This window comes from Halichoerus grypus, chromosome 8 (genome assembly GCF_964656455.1).
Source record: "Halichoerus grypus chromosome 8, mHalGry1.hap1.1, whole genome shotgun sequence".
Classification (NCBI taxonomy): Eukaryota; Metazoa; Chordata; class Mammalia; order Carnivora; family Phocidae; genus Halichoerus; species Halichoerus grypus.
The window spans coordinates 70,291,808-70,309,277 of NC_135719.1; the positions used below are offsets into that span (position 1 = coordinate 70,291,808).

General features: G+C 41.0%; 2 protein-coding genes across 4 annotated transcripts in view; one reads left to right on the forward strand and one right to left on the reverse strand.

Moving 5' to 3' along the window:
* Positions 1-732, reverse strand: part of CHP1 (calcineurin like EF-hand protein 1) — a 42,597-nt gene extending 41,865 nt beyond the window's left edge. Inside the window, exon 1 of the mRNA XM_036084236.2 lies at positions 424-732. Coding sequence (XP_035940129.1) covers positions 424-490 — 67 coding nt within the window. The 5' untranslated portion in view covers positions 491-732. The remainder of the gene's footprint in view (positions 1-423) is intronic.
* Positions 733-1,159: 427 nt separating this feature from the next.
* The window catches only part of EXD1 (exonuclease 3'-5' domain containing 1), a 29,655-nt gene continuing 13,344 nt past the window's right edge, over positions 1,160-17,470 (forward strand). Inside the window, exons 1-7 of one of the 3 annotated variants that reach the window (XM_078079516.1) lie at positions 1,160-1,185; positions 2,400-2,585; positions 7,684-7,752; positions 10,315-10,372; positions 10,679-10,800; positions 12,912-12,970; positions 16,556-16,642. In XM_078079516.1, coding sequence (XP_077935642.1) covers positions 2,453-2,585; positions 7,684-7,752; positions 10,315-10,372; positions 10,679-10,800; positions 12,912-12,970; positions 16,556-16,642 — 528 coding nt within the window. In that variant the 5' untranslated portion in view covers positions 1,160-1,185; positions 2,400-2,452. Of the gene's footprint in view, positions 1,416-2,399; positions 2,586-7,683; positions 7,753-10,314; positions 10,373-10,678; positions 10,801-12,911; positions 12,971-16,555; positions 16,643-17,470 lie in introns of those variants that run through there. The other 2 variants (XM_036084218.2, XM_078079517.1) reach the window with 2 other exon arrangements.

Below are 17,470 nucleotides of genomic sequence, written 5' to 3' on the forward strand. Positions count from 1 at the left end.
TGATTTCCCGCAGTTGACAGTGATTTTAAGTGCTTGCCCAGAAACGTCACAGGAACGGATTATGTTTTCTACAGGATCCATCCAGAGCTCCTGAATTCAAGGTTAGTGAGAAGGAAAATAAAAGAAAGGAGTTCGGGGACTTTCATGAGCAGGGGGAAGAGAAAAGAGCGGTGCCTGTGCTCTAAGGGTGATCGCGACTCCTGCCTCTGAGGGGAAGGACAGCCCCACAGGAGCCAGAGCCCCGCTCCAAGTAGCCGTAAGAACAGGTCCTCCAGCCCTCGGCCACGAAGCTCCAGCGCTGGAGGCTGCCCAGTACCCGACAACCGCCGGGCACCCCAACTCCGGACCTCAACGACAGCCGCCGTCGGTTCTGAGGCCAGCCAGAGGCACCCGGCCGCTTTCCCACCCCCTACCCGAACTCACAGCCGGTCTCCTTCTTGATCTCCTCGAGCTCTTCGTCCCGCAGTAACGTGGAAGCCCGAGACCCCATCACCGAACCGGGAGCTCCTTCGGGAGCAGGGGCGTCTGAAGCGACGGCGGCGGCGGGAGGCAAGGGAAAAAGGCCCAGGGGTCAAGATGCAAGAGGGCAGTGTTTCTACTGCGGACCCGGGAGGGAACCCAGGGGTGGCAAGAGGGGGAGGGCGGTCCCCAAGAACCAGCCAATGAGGAGCGAGGCTTTGCCCGGCGCAGGAGCCGACGTCGGCGCTTCCAGCTCCAGCCCCCGAATGAATCAGCCCAGCGCAGGGCCGGGTATTCCTAAGGACAGACCACGCCCCCGGAAGCGTGATGCCACCGGCCTTAAAAAGGCAATGCCACTCTGGCTCTAGCGACCGCAATTAAAAGGGAAACGCCATCGACCCACAGTTTTATAACGAACTAACCTGAGGCAGGCAGCATAGCCAACCCGTTTCTCACAGAACTCTAAAAGTGGAAACCCCACCCACAGGTGGCAGGGATTGCGGAGAGAAGCCATAAAAATAGAGCAAATGTCTCTTGGGGCAACTCTAGGGTGTGTCTCTTGGGAACTGCATGCCGGGAGTTCCACCTCCTCCTTTTTTCTGGAGGTCCTCCGTCCTCCTGGCCGCTGGGGGCGCTCGGGAGCCAGCCTCCGGGGCGCGCGCCGATTGGCTCCTCGGGAAACAGCCGGGACCTCTGGTTGCGCCAGGCTGGCGTCAGCTCCTCGGTGTGGGTTTTCAGTCCCGTGTACTTTTCTCCTGTTTTTTCGTCTCTGTCCTTTGATAACCGCCAATGCTGGCTTGGAGCTACCAGAGAGTTCTTCCTTAACAGCAGTACCTCCTTTTTTAGTTCAGTACTGAAGCTCGAGGAAGTCACCATTTGGCTGAAACTGGGACAGGATTTCCCAAACTTCCTTCGGGAAAAAATAACCTGACGGGGGACGAGATTGAATTCCTAGCGTATGGCCCACCGTTTATTTGGAGTTTCTTATTTTGTCTTAAAAATGAGGAATTTTGCATTTTATTTTTATGATATTTTTGTTTTCTTGAAAATGTTAAAAACACCACCCGTTAACTAATTTAGCCCTCTCCGTGAACCAGTTCTTTTCCTGTGGCTTCAATGCCTTTTCACCCCCTCCCACCCTTCTGAGTGTTGCTTTATGCATAACGGGTTTGAGATAGGGAAGAATCAAATTCTAACAACTGTCATTTTGTGCCTAAACTACTTTTAAGCTTTACCTACGGTTTTGACGACTTAGCACGAGGCCAAGGTTCTAGTCTCACTAAGTTGTTTTCATGATTGACCGACTCTTGTCTGATCTAGTGTTGTCCCCCTTCAAAGGCACTGACATGGCAGCCGGATTGGTCATGCATAAATTGTGATAGTTCTAAGTCACTTATGCTTTGGTTGGTAACAGTGTCAAATTCTGGAAATGTTACTAATGTAGAAGACGCCAGAAGAATTTAGATGGTAGATATTTCTGGGTGAGCAGCTTATGGTAGCAAGTATTGGCAAATATTTTGCCAGCATCAGGTTTTTTTTTTTTTCCACTTGTTATTTTAGAGTTTCTTTCTTTCTCTCTCTCTTTTTTTTTTTTTTTTTGTTGGTTGGTGTTAAAAAGATATATGAATGTGCCATTTAAAGGCCTCTAAAATGTTCTGCTTGTTCCATTTAGCTAAGGTATGAAAGGTAGTATTACCCCATTTTATAGACAAAGAAGTCAAACCTACAGTGCCTGAAGTTTTACGGCTTTCAGTTTCCCATGTATAAATTAGAGTTGATGCTTGCAATAGTCCTTTTCTCATTATTGTTCTGAAAAGATGAGCAAAACTGAATTACTCTCATATTTTTCTTTTTCTTGTCCCTTCCAGGTATGGGGAAAGGGAAAATAACCTCATTCCCCCAAAATATTTTTTAAATCCTAGATCTCTTTTATTTTCAAGTGTTTGGATACTTAAAGAAGATTATTTGAAGACTGCTTTTGGAATCAAATAGCATGGATCCCAGCAGTGACTACCATTTCCTCAATCAGATTTTGTGGAGAAGGGTGAAACTCACGTTGGTTTGTGGCATATTTGAGGGAGTACTCCAGCATGTGGACCCTAACAAGATTGTTGTCCTGAAGAAAGGTCTAATTTTATTTGTCATTATCTTCTGCCTTTAAGAAATTAATAGTTAAGTTTGGGTGAGGGCTCTGGGGGCTTCATTAGCAACTGGGAGGGAGACATTCCTATTCTAAGGAAGAGTTAAGAGGAAGATTAGAATACTGTTTTCCCTAACAGAAAACATAGCTGCATCTGTGGGCTTGTCCCCACTTTTATACTTTTATTGACATGATAGTGGAAATTTTCGGTGTATAGATTCTTTTTCATTGGGTGCTTCTTATAATTTCTTACTATATGCATATTGAAATTAGAAATAACCACTCTACTAGATAGAATTACTTTTGGCTTCAACAGACAGATTCACAAAGACAGGGGTTAATTTTTGTCATGCAAAAAGAAGTCCAGAGGTAGGCTGCTAAGGAATAGTGCAGTGGCTCAAAGATGCCAGGAGGGACCAGGTGTCTTGTGGTTTTTGCCACTTCAGGGATCATGTATTATCTTCATGGTCACAAGGTAACCTCTACACCTCCCAGCTTCAGTTCTGTTCATTGTAAGGGACGCAACTCAGGAACAGCCAAGTGGAAGAGATGCATAGGTCAAGGTCTATGGGAAGGAGCTCAGAGTTTCCATGCCTCTTCTGGGTGTACCACCCTCCTAGTTCCTACATGTGTTCACCTTTAAGATCCAATATATAGTTTTTATTTATCTAGAATATTGACTTACTAGGGTAGTTGTTTACCTGGCATAAGTTTCAAGTTCACAATTGAAACATGTATAAATGGCATTTGAGAGATTAGTGTTATTGTTAAGCCATATTATAGGTTAAAATAGACCTTTGTGGGCCAGGGTGGGACTACATCAGACTTTTGAAATATTAATTCGTTCAGTAATCATTTATTGATAGTTTTGTATCACAGGCACTGTGATAGATACCAGGGATATAGATAAGAATAACATGGTCCCTGTCCTTAAAAAAACTTAGTCTGGTAAAGAGACAGATAAGCAAGTAGAAAGGTATAATGCAGTGTGATATCCTCTCTGATAGAGTGATGCACAAGATGCTATGGAAACACAAAATTTCAGTTAATTTAGATCTGGGAGTGGTAGGGTTAGGATAGTGGGGAAGGTGTCCCAAAGGTGAGTAAGATTTAACTGGATGGAAAAAGAGTAGAAAGTGTTTTAAGCCAGTGGTTCTCAAACTTTATCTGTGTATCAGAATCACCTGGGGGACTTGTTAAAACAGTTTGCTGGGCCACTCTCTAAGAGTTTCTGATTCTTAAGGTCTGGGGTGGGGCCCAAGAACTTATATTTCTAACAAGTTTCCTGGTGATGCTGACGCTCAGCTGGAGAACCGCACTTTGAGAGAACCATAGTTTTACGCAGAAGTAGCACCATGTACAAAAAATGTAGAGACGTGAAAACTTGGTTCATTCAGAAAACCTAAGTAAATTTCCTTCTGGGGATGTGGTGAGACTTAAGGCTGGAGAAGTAGGTATGGGACTGATGAGAAGGCCTGAACATATTGTAGCATTTGGACACTTCTGAAAGCAATGAGGAACAATTTGAAAGATTTATTTTTTTTAAAGATTTTTATTTATTTATTTGTCAGAGAGAGAGAGCACAAGCAGGGGGAGCAGCAGAGGGAGAGGGAGAAGCAGGCTCCTCACTGAGCAAGGAGCCCAATGTGGGACTCGATCCCAGGACCCTGGGATCATGACCTGAGCCGAAGGCAGATGCTTAAGGACTGAGCCACCCAGGCGTCCCGAAAGATTTTTTTTTTTTAAAGTAGGCTCTAGGCCTAGTGTGGGGCCTGAACTCATGACCATGAGATCAAGAGTTGCTTGCTCTACTGACCAAGCCAGCAAGACACCCCACAATTTGAAAGATTTTTCAGTGGGAGGCTTCTAAGTTTTAAAACTTGTTGCCTGAAATTGTTAATGCTGTGTTATTTAGGAACCATGCTCAGCTGCTGGAAACAGATTATGTCCAGTGGCTTAAACAAAGTAGGAGTTTATTCTCTTATATAAAAGAAGGCAGGCGTCCCAGGGCTGCTGTGAGTCTCCCCAGAGTTGGCAGAGATTCAGGATTATCCATCTTTCTGCTCTACCATCTTCATGGCTTCAAACCTAAAGATCATGTTACGGATAGGAGGAAGAGGAAAGAGGGGTAAGAGGGTGTTCCCCCCAGCTGAGTCAGTCCCCTTAAAGAGATGCCCTGGAGGTCCAAGAAACCACCACTGTCTGTGGGGAGACTAAGCTCGTTGCTAGCCTGAATAAATGGCATTGAGTTGAAAACAAGATATGCCACATGCTTGTTCAACAAAGCATTCAGTCTAAATGAAATATTTTGGTATATTTCTCTCTAGTCTTTAATTACATAGATTTTTTATAGTTGACATATTAAGTTAGGTATATATTTTTTTACTTAACATGATAAAAAGCATTTTCTCATGTTACTTGAAACTCCAATTTAATGGCTAAACTTTTTATGTTTTTAATTTTTTTCTTTTTTTTAGAGAAAGTACACGTGAGCAGAGGGGGAGGGGCAGAGGGAGAAAGAATCTTAAGCAGGCTCCATGCTTGTGCAGAGCTGAGGTGGGGCTCTATCCCAGGACCTTGAGATCATGATCTGAGCCGAAGGCAGACGCTTAACCAGCTGAGCCATCCAGGTGCCCCTAACATTGGATTTAAAAAAAAAAAATGCTGATGTGTATCTTTCTTAAATTTTTGCTAGTTGTATAGGTAAAAAATGATATTTCATCTTGGCATGTTTAAAAAATATTTGTAAAGAAGTTGAAAATATTTCTTTACACTTGTTTACGAATTTTAGGTACTATTTGGACAAGGCAGGAAGTATTTTCACTATGACAGCAATGTGAAAGAAGGACTGAAGTAGGGAGAAACTAGAGGCAAAGAGCATAGATGGAACTATTTTGACAATCAAGGGATCCAATAAAGGGAACATGATGGGGGTCAGAGCTAAGGCTCAGCAAGGAACGGAAAAGAGAAGGCAGATTTTAGAAATACGTAAGAGATGGGATAAGTAACCTGGTAATCAATTAGATAATTAAAGAGCAATGGAAGGGTGCCTGGGTGGCTCAGTCAGTTAAGCATCCAACTCTTAATTTTGGCTCAGGTCATGATCTCAGGGTCATAAGATTGAACCCTGCCATCAGGTTCTACACTGAATGTGGAGCCTGTTTAAGATTCTCTCTCTCCCTCTCCCTCCCCCCGACCCCACAACATGCGCTCTTAAATAAATAAATAGCAATGGAAAATGATTACTACATTTATGACTCAGAAGATTAGGTATATATTAGTTATTAGTTGATAGAAATGGGAAGAGGAAATTTGTTGGTTACTGGGAGAAGATAATGATTTCAATTTGAGAATCTTAGAGTAAGTCTGCTATTAGTTGGAAATATGAGTGGAGCTCAGAGAAATAATCTGTGCTGTAAAAATAGTGGATGTGGGGGTGCCTGGTTGATTCAGTCCGAAGAGCATGTGACTCTTGATCTCAGGGTGGTGAGTTTGAGCCCTACATTGGGTGTAGAGATTACTTACATGAAGGAAGGAAGGAAAAGGAAAAGGGAAGGAGAAATGGGGAGATCAGGATGTCAGAGGTGGTAGAGGCAGTTGAAGAGACAGGAAGGAGCAAATGAGGGAGACAATGTAACATTGGTTCACAGTTGCGTATTAAAATACCTGAGGCCTGGGTTTGAATCCTAACTCCGTCTTTTATTAGCAGTGTGACCTTGACCAAGTTATTCAACCTTTGTGAGTCTCAGATTCCTACATAACAGAGATAATGAAATGCCTCTCTCGTTATGTTACTGGATAATTAAATGTAGGCAAATAATTAGCATGGTGCCTAGCTCTGAGTCGGTGCTCAGTATGGTAGCTCTAGGAAATTAGTAGGAAAAGAACTAAACTTGAGATATGTCCTATAAGCTAAAGAAGAAAGGAAAGAACTGTATTGTCAAAGGATACATGGGAGCCAAGGATGATAAGACTATAAACTTCTTTTTGGATTTGAAAAATAGGCAGTTGTGGGGTACCTGGGTGGCTTAGTCAGTTAAGCCTCTGCCGTAGGCTCAGGTTATGATCCTGGGGTCCTGGGATCAAGCCCCACCTCCGGCTCCCTGCTCATCGGTGAGCCTGTTTTTCCTTCTCCCTCTGCCCCTCCCCCTGCTCATGCTCTCTCTCTTCCTCTCTCTCTGTCATATAAATAAATAAAATCTTTTAAAAAAAAAAGAAAAGAAAAGAAAACTAGGCGGTTGTGATTTTTGACCTCAGTAAGAATATATTCAGTGGAACAGTGAGGGTGAAACTGAATTATTTTGGATTGCTGAGTGATACGGAAATATACAGCCCTGGGAGCACTTACATCTAGAGAAATGACACCATATTGTAGTTATGACATCTAAACTTCTCCTAACCTCTTACCTGTTCACAGAAGAGCCTCTATATTTGGGCCAGGAGTTGGGTTATTATCCTTGACAGTATTTTTGAGCATGTAGCATGGCATGAAACAGGGTATGGACTCTAGAAGTAGTCAGCTGCCTTAAAATTTTATCTGGAATTAGGTTGAGTAAAAATCAATAGAAATGTAATAGGTAGTCCTGAGCCTCAAGGGCCTTAGTATAGTCTTGGGATAAGTTTAAATTCATACTCCTGCCCTTTAAGTTCATCTCGGACCATTAGGAGGTTCTCTCTGTTCTTTATGCTACTTGTTTCAAGGCTATAGCTTTGTAATTTATTATTGACTCTTCATTTCTTGGGGAAAATAATTTGGGGATTTTTTGTAAAACTCAGATATGGCACTTTTAAACAAAGATTTATTTATTTATTTGAGAGAGAGAGTCAGTGAGTGGAGGGAGGGGCAGAGGAAGAGGGAAAGGGAGAGAATCCTCAAGCAGACTCTGCACTGAGTGCAGAGCCCAACACAGGGCTTGATCTCAGGACCCTAAAATCATGACCAGAGCCGAAACCAAGAGTTGGACGCTTAACCAACTGAGCCACCCTGGCACCCCTAGATATGGCACTTTTGAGAGGCATTATTTTCTTACAATTTTAGGGAAATACTATTTTTTATTAACTGAATGAATCGTTTTCTGTAACAGTGAAGAATGTGGAGACTGGTCGAAGTGTTCCAGGAGTGAAGATGTTTTTTGGGCATGAGATTCTGAACGGTGAGAGCTGCATGTTCCATGACTGTGGGTATTGGGATTTACAGTAATAGTAAACTCACTGCTCTGCCTCATTCCAGTATTTGCAAAAATATGAGATGTTGTATTGCCTTTAATATTGCACTTACAAACTCTTTAAGTTGGTATTTGAGAATTGACCTTTATCTTACTTTTTCAGTGGGTACTATGAGCAGAATAGTCATAGAGAATTTTAATCATCTTTGTTTTACAGTGTGAGGACTGCTGGTACTCGTTACTAGAAACTCAGCCAGTGGGTAGTTAGGAATCTGAACAGCAAGGAATTGTCTTTTGAATTTGACACTATGGAGTCACAGTACATTCACTGTCCCTTATCTGAACCCTGGGGGCCAAATGTTTCAGAATTCAGAAATCTGGATTTTTGGAAAATCTAACACAACGTATACTCTTTATATTATATAACATCTCAAGCAGATCTGGGAAACACTCTAATAAAACACATTTCTACAGGGAAACATGGATAATCATTCTAAATGGAATAAAATAGGACTATAAATAGTATGTCAGTTTTGCTGCCAAAAGAGGTACAGACAATTTTTAGTTTTCAGAGATTTTTGGATTTTGGAATTGCAAGATGCAGCTCTCTTCTTCATTTCTGCCAGCAAAAACCATTTAACAAGAGTAGGTCCAACTGTTTGCCAAGAAGAGTAGATATGGAAGCTTTTTGGTCAGCGTGCTTCAGCCAAGCCAAATAGGATAAAAGAAAAGGGGAGCAAGAACTGTTCTTACTTTGAAGAACTCAAAAGCAGAAAGCCCTCCAAGGAGGAGTAAAGATCAGTGTGGGGTGGAGGAGTGGGGAGAGCGGGAGATCTGGGACCTTCTAGAGCTGTTCATTTCTTACCAGTGGGGCAGATAGAGAGGAAAGGAAAGGACTCCTGTAGACCAGAGACTACTGCTGCTTGAAAGATTACTTTGTTTTGTGAGGGAGGTAGAATTGAGAGAGAGATGAAAGTCTCACCAAATTAATGACTGCCAATCCAGACTTATTTCAAGGCAGACAGTTCCAGACAGCTATCCAAGGGTCCCTTCTCACAGAGTATGCTACTATAAACACTCTTTGTCCCTTAACACCTTTTTATAATGGCTTTGAGGGTGGTGGTAGTAGTGGGATTCTTTTTTTTTTTTTTTTTTTAAGAGTTTTTAAGTAACCTCTACCCCTGACATGGGGTTCAAACTCAACCCTGAGATCAGGAGTCCCATGCTCTACCAACTAAGCTAACCTGGCACCCCCTCCCCATAGTGGAATTCTTATTGTGCTTTAGCTATTAGCCTTTGCACTGGATCAGAGCTAGGCTGTGGATGGGTTTGTAAAGAGAAGCAAAGGAATCACTACTACCATCTCCCTAACTTCAAAGAAGGCCAGCTTTGTGAACTGTATACATGGATTTCATCTCTTTCTAGATTCTCAAGACTTGGCCTTTGTTCATAATTTTTAGTTCAAAGGACAGCCTTCTCCTTCTTTGCCCTGTGGTTCAATCAGCCATGGATTGAGACTTTTTCCACTCTCCCTGAAAAGCACTTTGAATAAGAATTATTAAAATGAAGAAGAATATTAACTGGAATTTAAATAAAACCTTGAAACAAAAATAAATAAATAAAATGAAGAATAATAATTGACTAGTCAGTATTTTTAGTGACTTTCACTTTCTCTGCCCCAGATTCAACACCCCGATAATGCAGGGGAAAGAGACATTTGGAAATATAGTGGCCCCTGAGTGGATCTTCTCTGGGTAGTACCTAAGTATACTTAATTGACTCTAAAATGCTGTTAATTATAAATTATACTATTACCTTTCACATCCCAAGAAAGAAAAAGTAGCTGCCAATTAAACTGTCATGTGCACTTACTGTAAATCATATCTGATTTCAGAGTTGTTTAAAATGTGCATCTTAGAATCAATGATACGCAATATTGCCCTACATTCCCTGCACTGTTAGGTTAAAAATAAAATTTTTCAGAATCTGTGGAATGTTTCGTATTTCTTTGGTGACTTCTAGTCTAGCTTCTATTGCCTTTCATGTTGCTGAACTGTTTCAATTTGCAACCATGGCGCCTCGGATAAACCTCATTGGCTAGGGTACTGCCACTGTGCAAAACTCACATCACTGAGCTGTTACTGCACCAGCCTGTGAGAGTGAAAGGGACTGATCTGGGAAGGATCTGAGAGGAAACCCCCAAACAGTACAGGTGTGAGGGAAGATGCATCAGGGTGGGAATGAATAGGAAAGAAAATCTATCTCTAGAACCAATCTGTATGACTACGAGGTGCCTTGGAACATGTAGAGAGCTTTCTAATCCCCCTGAATGACCAGCGAAGCTAGGTAGGAACATAATGTTAGGCATCTTCAGTACTTTGGATAGGCTCTTCTGCTCTTTATTGCTGGCCAGTGAAGGCCTCCATGGACTAACATTTCATTTCCAATTACTGTGTGTGGTACCTAGTCAGACTGTGGTAGAGGGAGACAGGGGAGTGGTTAATTGGGTTCAGATTGGAAACTGTTGGAAGCCATTTGGTTATTTTACAGTGGAATTACTGGATGAAGTAGAACAAGGTGTGATGAGAGAAAAGGCATCTTCTGTCAGGTATGGTGGAATAATTTCCTTAATGATGATTTTACTCAAGTGTACACATCAGGGTAGAAAGACTTACCTCTAATTCATTAGCTGTGTAATGCCTCAAATGGCCTGAGGTAATAGAAATGAGAAGAAATAGATGGATATTTGCTTCCATCTTTAGATGTTATCTTCAAATCAGTGTAAAAGCAGTGGATGAGTGGGTCCTCTAGGAAATGGAGGTCCAGATTCTTTACCACCGATGTGTGGCAAAATCTGTGTAAGCATCAGCAACAAAGAACAAGTTCATCTGAGTGTTGTTTTTTGTAAGCGTAGTCTAAATACAGAAAGAACCAGGATGGGTAAAGGTGAAGACCTGAACGTACGTGAGCCTCTTTCTCCTGCCTCTGAGGCACTAACCACCTCTCTGCTGAGTGACCTCAAGTACAGCCCATCAGGTGAGTACTGGGGCTCTGAATTGTCTAGGCTCTCTTCATTGTGGTTCACAACTCTTTAGAGTTGGCATAACTCTGAGTTAAGGTTCTATATGGAATACTCAGCTAGGCCATTGCTTCTAGGCTCTGAATTAAGTTAAAATATTGTGATCCATTTATTTATTTAATAATTGAGGGCACACTATATGCCAGACATTGGAGATACCAAAATATGGTATCTCTGCCCTCATTGAGTTCTGGTGCAGGAAACAGACACTAAATAAGATAAAGGAGAATAATATATAATATGCTAGTGCCAAATGCTAAGGAGAAAAAAATAGAAGGAAGAGAAGTCTGTGAAGAGGGTGGTTTTACAATTTTAGGGTGTTCCGGACAGGCCTCACAAAAATGGTGATGTTTGACCAAAAGCCTGAAGGAGATGAGGGATCGAGCTGTGTGGATATCTGGGGGAAATGTTTTTTAGGCAGAAAGAAGAATGAATATAAAGGCCCTGAGATAGGAACATGCCAGGATCTTGAAGGAACAGCCAGATCAGTGTGATCAGTGCAGTTGGAGCAAGAAGAGGTAGTTGGAGATGAAGTGGGGTAGGCATACCATGGAGGTCATTGTAGATGTCTAATACTAGACTGTCTGTTTACTATTTCTTTTGTTTTTTTAGACTGTTTTTGTTTACTGTTGATTGATGATAGATCTTAAAATCTGGTAGTGTTAGTTCTCCAACTTTGTTCTTTTTCAGAGTTGTTTTGGCTATTTGGTATTTTTTCCCTATTCATTTCCCTATGAGTTTTAGAATCAGGTTGCCAATTTCTACCAAAAAAAAAAATCCACTGGAATTTTTACTGGGATTGCAATGACTCGATACATCAGTTTGGGGAATATTGGCATCTTAACAATATTGAGTATTCCAATCTATTAACCAGTATATCCCTCTATGAGATCTTTAATTTCCCAACAGTGTTTTGTACTTCTCGGTGTATAAGTCTTATACATCTTTTGCTGTGTTTATCCCTAAGTATTTCATATTTTATACTATTATCAATGGTATTTTAAAAAATACTTCTACTTCCTATTGCATGGTTTTGAGCAGAAGAGTAACATGATCTGACTTCTGTTTTAACAAAGTTACTCTAGATACTGTATGGATACTGAGAGAGGAGGAAGGTAAAAGCATGAATACCTATTAGGCTATTGAAATAATTTTAAGGCAAATTGATATGGTAGCTTGGACCGTAGTGGTAGCAGTATGGTCGGTAAAAAGTAGTGGACTTCTGGATGTATGTTGAGGTGTAGCCAACACAGTGTACTCGTGTATTAGATGTGGATGTGAAAGAGGAGAATCAAGAGTGACTTTGGGGGTTTGGGTCTGAGTAGCCTGAAGTATGGAGTGCTATTCAACTGACCTGGGAACAATTCTGGGCAGAACAGGTTTTGGGAAGATGATTAAGAGTTTAGGTCCACTGAAGTTTGAATGTCGGCCTAGAGAGGAGGAGAAAGGTCTGAGATGGAGATACAAATGTAAGAATTCGCCAATAGATGATATTTACAGTCTTGAGACTAGATGAGATCACTAGGAGAGTGAGTATGGAGAGAGAAAAAGAGGTACGTGGACTGTGTCCTCTGCCACTCCTAAGTTTTAGAAGTTGGAGATGAAGAGAAACTATATGGTATACTATACCTCTAATCTTTTAAATTACATGATTTAAAACCATAATTAAGGACCCAGAGAATTCCAAAAGTGTGAACTATGGCCCATCTCCAGGACTGATTTATTTTAAACCATTTGTTTTTATTATGAACATCCTTTTAAAAGTGCATGTCTTGAAATATTTAAGACATAAATCTATGAGGAAGGAAACATTACTGGATTTTCACAGGAAATGATTAAATAGTCTAATTCATAAGATTATCATTGGTGGGGCTTTTATTTATTCTCATTTGAGAAACAGGATGCTAGAGTGTTCACTGTGTGTTGGGCTGACACAGGTCATAATGAAATAACACTAGACCTTTGAGCTGCAATAGAGGAGGAGTTTATGAGGATGGCTAAAATGAGTGGGAGGGTTATTCTATTGCCAAGGAAGACAAATGTGTCTATTACCATCATTCTCCTGCAGAGGAAGAGGAGGTGACATATACAGTCATTGATCAATTCCAGCAGAAGTTTGGTGCTGCAGTAAGTATTGCCCTTGATCATTCCGAGTATTGTCTGCATATGGGTATCATGTTTGTATCTCATAAATTTCTCTCTTACTATAAGATCATTAGTGCTTTCCCTAATAAATTCCCAATAAAATATCTGAGTGCCTGCTAAATGTCAGGTATTGTTCTGAAGTCTAGGGTAAAATAATAATAAGGACAAAGTTCTAACCACCAAGGAGTTTATATTTTTTTTTCAAGATTTATTTATGTATTTAAGTAATCACTACACCCAGTGTGGGGCATGAACCCACAACCCCAAGATCAAGAGTTGCATGGTCTTCCGACTGAGTCAGCCAGGCACCCCAAGGAGTTGACATTTTATTGCAAGAAAATAAACAAACAATGTCTATCAACTGGTGATAGGTGTTATGAAGAAAAATAAAGTGTGGTTTGAAGAGTAGAGGAACAAGGAGTTCCTATTTTATGTAGGGTGGACAGAGAAAATCTCTGTGAAGAGGTGACATTGGAACAGATGTTTGAAAGAAGTAACAGAGCTAGTCATGTAGATATTCAGCTAAAGAACTTTTAAAAAGCATGATTAGCGAGTGCAAAGGCCCTGAGCTGAAGCACACTTAACTTGTGTGGAGGAACAGCAGGGAGGCAGGACCACGGTGAAGAAGAGTGATAGGAAATGGAAGTGGTCAGGAGGCAGATCAGGTAGGGTTTTTTGGACATGGTAAGGAGTTTGAGTTTGACTTGAGTAAGAAGGAAAGCCATTGGCAGTTTTAGAGGAGAGTCTGAAATATTTTTACTATATTTTTAAAAGTCCATTCTACATGCTGTTTAGGCAATTTCTCTATAATCATTTATGAATTTCAGACATGACAGTAACTATTCAGCCTAGCATACAGTTCACAGGGGAGTCATTAAGCTTCTAGATGAAAGCTTATGCATTTCTTTAAGGGAGAGTTAGCTTTCCACAGATTCTTTTTTCTCTAACCGCTTAAGTAAGATACAGTTCACATGCTATTAAATTCACCGATTTAAAATGTATAGTTCACTGGATTTTAGCATATTCACAGAGTTGTACATCCATCACAATGAATTTTAGAACATTTTCTTTTTTTTTTTTTTTTTAAGATTTTTGTTTTGTTTTTAAAGTAATCTCTACACCCAACGTGGAACTTGAACTCACAACCCTGAGATTAAGAGTCACACGCTCTACTGCCGGAGCCAGCCAGGTGCCCCTAGAACATTTTTGATACCAACAAAAGAAACCCTAGACTTCATAACTATCACCTCCATGCCTCCCCCCACCGTCCCCCAGCCCTTGGCAACCAATAATCTATTTTTTGCCTCTATGGATTTGCCTGCTTAGGACATTTCACATATTATTTTTATTTTTATTTAGAGAGAGAGCATGCACATGTGAGCAGGGGAGGGGCAGAAGGCAAGGGAGAGAGAGAATCTTAAGCAGGCTCCATGCCCTGTGCAAAGCCTGAGGAGGGGCTCCATCTCACAACCCTGTGATCATGACCTGAGCCGAAACCAAGAGTCAGACACTTAACTGACTGAGCCACCCAGGGGCCCCTAGGACATTTCATATAAATGGGATCATACAATATGTGGTCATTTGTGACTGATTTCTTTTGCTTAGCATGTTTTCATGGTTGATCTGAGTTATAACATGTATCAGTAAATTTCACTTATTTCTGTTGCCAAATAACATTCTTTTATATGGATATACCATATTTTATCCTTTCACCATTTGGGTTCTTCTACTTTCTGGCTATTATGAATAACGCTGCTATGAACATTCAGGTACAAGCTTTTGTTAGCACATATGTTTTCATTTCTCTGGGATAGATACTTAGGAGTGGAATTGCTGGGTCATATAATAACTCTGTGTTTAACATTTTGAGGATTGGCCATTGTTTTCCAAAGCTGCTACACTGTTTTACATCCCCACCAGCAGGATTCCAACTTCTCCACATTCTCACTAACACTTGTTATCTGTCATTTTGATTATAGCTACATTAGTGGTGTGAAGTGGTATCTCAGTGGTTTTGATTTACATTTCCCTGATGGCTAATAATGTAGAGCATTTTTCATGTGCTTGTTGGATGTTTATATATCTTCTTTGGAGAAATGTCTATTCCTTTGCCCATTTTTAAGTAGGCTCTACTCCCAATGTGGGCCTTAAACTCACAACCCTGAGATTAAGAGTCACATGCTTTACCAACTGAGCTGGCCAGGTGCTCCTCCTTTGCCTTTTTTTTTTTTTTTTTTTTTAAGGAGCCTCCACACCCAGCGTGGAGCCCAACATGAGGCTTAAACTCATGACCCTGAGTTCAAGACCTGAGCTGAGATCAAGAGTCAGACACTTGACCAGCTGAGCCACCGAGGTGCCCCTTTTGCCCATTTTTTAATTGTGTTGTAAGAATTCTTTATATATCAACAGATTCTTCAAAGGGTCCGACAACAACGAAAAATGAGATAAGAAACCGGAAATTTGAAGAGGTAGTTGGAAATTCTTGTCAGTAGAGAAGTGCAGCTTTTGCTCCCAGTTCCACAGCCTTCTTGCTGTTGGTTGAGGGTAGAACTGAAATTCAGTCCCCCTTTTTCATCATTGATGGAAAATACTCAACGTAGAAACACTCTGTGCTCACTAAAGGAAGATATCGTGCTAGTGAAAGTTACCGTGCCCTTCTTTCTCAAGTAATTTACCTACCTGTAAAATGGGGAGGATCTTGTATCGTGTAGGTATTTTCATAGATTATGGGTTAAGGATTTTAGAATGATACAATGTTTTGAAATAGGATAAGATTATAATCAAAGATCAGCATGTGTTCCTGTAATACCACTATATCAGTTTTGAGTAACTTAATGAACCTACGACTTTAAGGGACCTGTTGAGTTCTTGTGTCTCTCATTCTAAATAGTATAAACTGTGGGAATCAGCCACTACATGAGTTCCCTTCAGGTACAGTAAACTGCCCTGTGTTAGGGCACTGTTCTTTGCATGAGGAATCTGATCATAAAGATAGAAATCTGGTCATAAAGATAGAAATTTTTTGCTGTAGCATCAGTGGTAACACAAGGTACCTGAGTTTTCAACTTGTATTAGCATTTAGGATATGAATGATTTATTTTCCAGTTGTGTTATAATTTTGCAAAAACAAAAAAGAAATTAGAAATATTCAGTGTGCTCTGTGTGTGTCTGTGTGTGTGTGTGTGTGTGAAAAAGAGAAGCTGACTTGTGTTTTGGATTAGTCCAGTTTTGTACGTTTAAAACATATTATCCACTTGGGCTTTTTTTTTTTTTTTTTTAAGATTTTATTTATTTATTTGACAGAGAGATAGAGAGCACAAGTAGGCAGAGCGGCAGGCAGAGGGAGAGGGAGAAGCAGGTTCTCCGCAGAGCAGGGAACCCGATGTGGGGCTCGATCCCAGGACCCTGGGATCATGACCTGAGCTGAAGGCAGATGCTTAACCAACTGAGCCACTTAGGTGCCCCTATTAACCACTTAGTTAATTGCTAGCCATTTTACTTGTGCCATTCTTGATGTCATAATCGCAACATTTATTCTCTGGAGATTTCCTTCCTTTTTCTCACCAGATGCTCCACATCAAGAAGCAGAGTGTCCTGAGTGTGGCAGCCGAAGGTGCTAATGTGTGTCGTCATGGGAAACTATGTTGGCTTCAGGTAAAAGATATTTTCAACTTTTTATTTTGAAATAATTGTGGATTCACTGACAAATTGATTTTAATTGTCTTCTTTATGTCACCTCAGTGTCACTATCCTATAACTTGTTTGGAATGTCTTTCACTCTTCTAGTACTGAGTTTATTCTTTTCAAGAGGAAAGAGCTTCTGTCTCTTCATAGGTTCACTTTTATAATCATCATTGCTGTCTCACAGGCTCTGCTTGAGGTCTTTCCCAGCTCTTTTCTCTCACCTTAGATATGTGAAGAATTTTAGGGGCGGCTAGCTAGCTTAGTCAGTGGAGTTTGCTACTCTTGATCTCGGGGTTGTGGGTTCAACTTCCATGTTGGGTATAGAGATTACTTAAAAATAAAATCTTTAATTTTTTTTTTAAGTAAACTCTACACCCAACGTGGGGCTTGAACTCACAACCCTGAGATCAAGAGTTGCATGCTGTAGGGGCGCCTGGGTGGCTCAGTCGTTAAGCGTCTGCCTTCGGCTCAGGTCATGATCCCAGGGTCCTGGGATCGAGCCCCACATCAAGCTCCCTGCTCCGTGGGAAGCCTGCTTCTCCCTCTCCCACTCCTCCTGCTTGTGTTCCCTCTCTCGCTGTGTCTCTCTCTGTCAAATAAATACAATCTTTAAAAAAAAAAAAGAGTTGCACACTCTACCAATGACCAGATGCCCCCAAAATAAAACCTTAAAAAAATATATATAAAGATTTTTTTTTTATATATGAAGAATTTTTATCTTTCTTTCTGGTTGGTAGCGTTCCACAGCAGGATTCTGCCACATCATTTTCATTTTCCTGGGCCTGGGAGTTGTCAGGT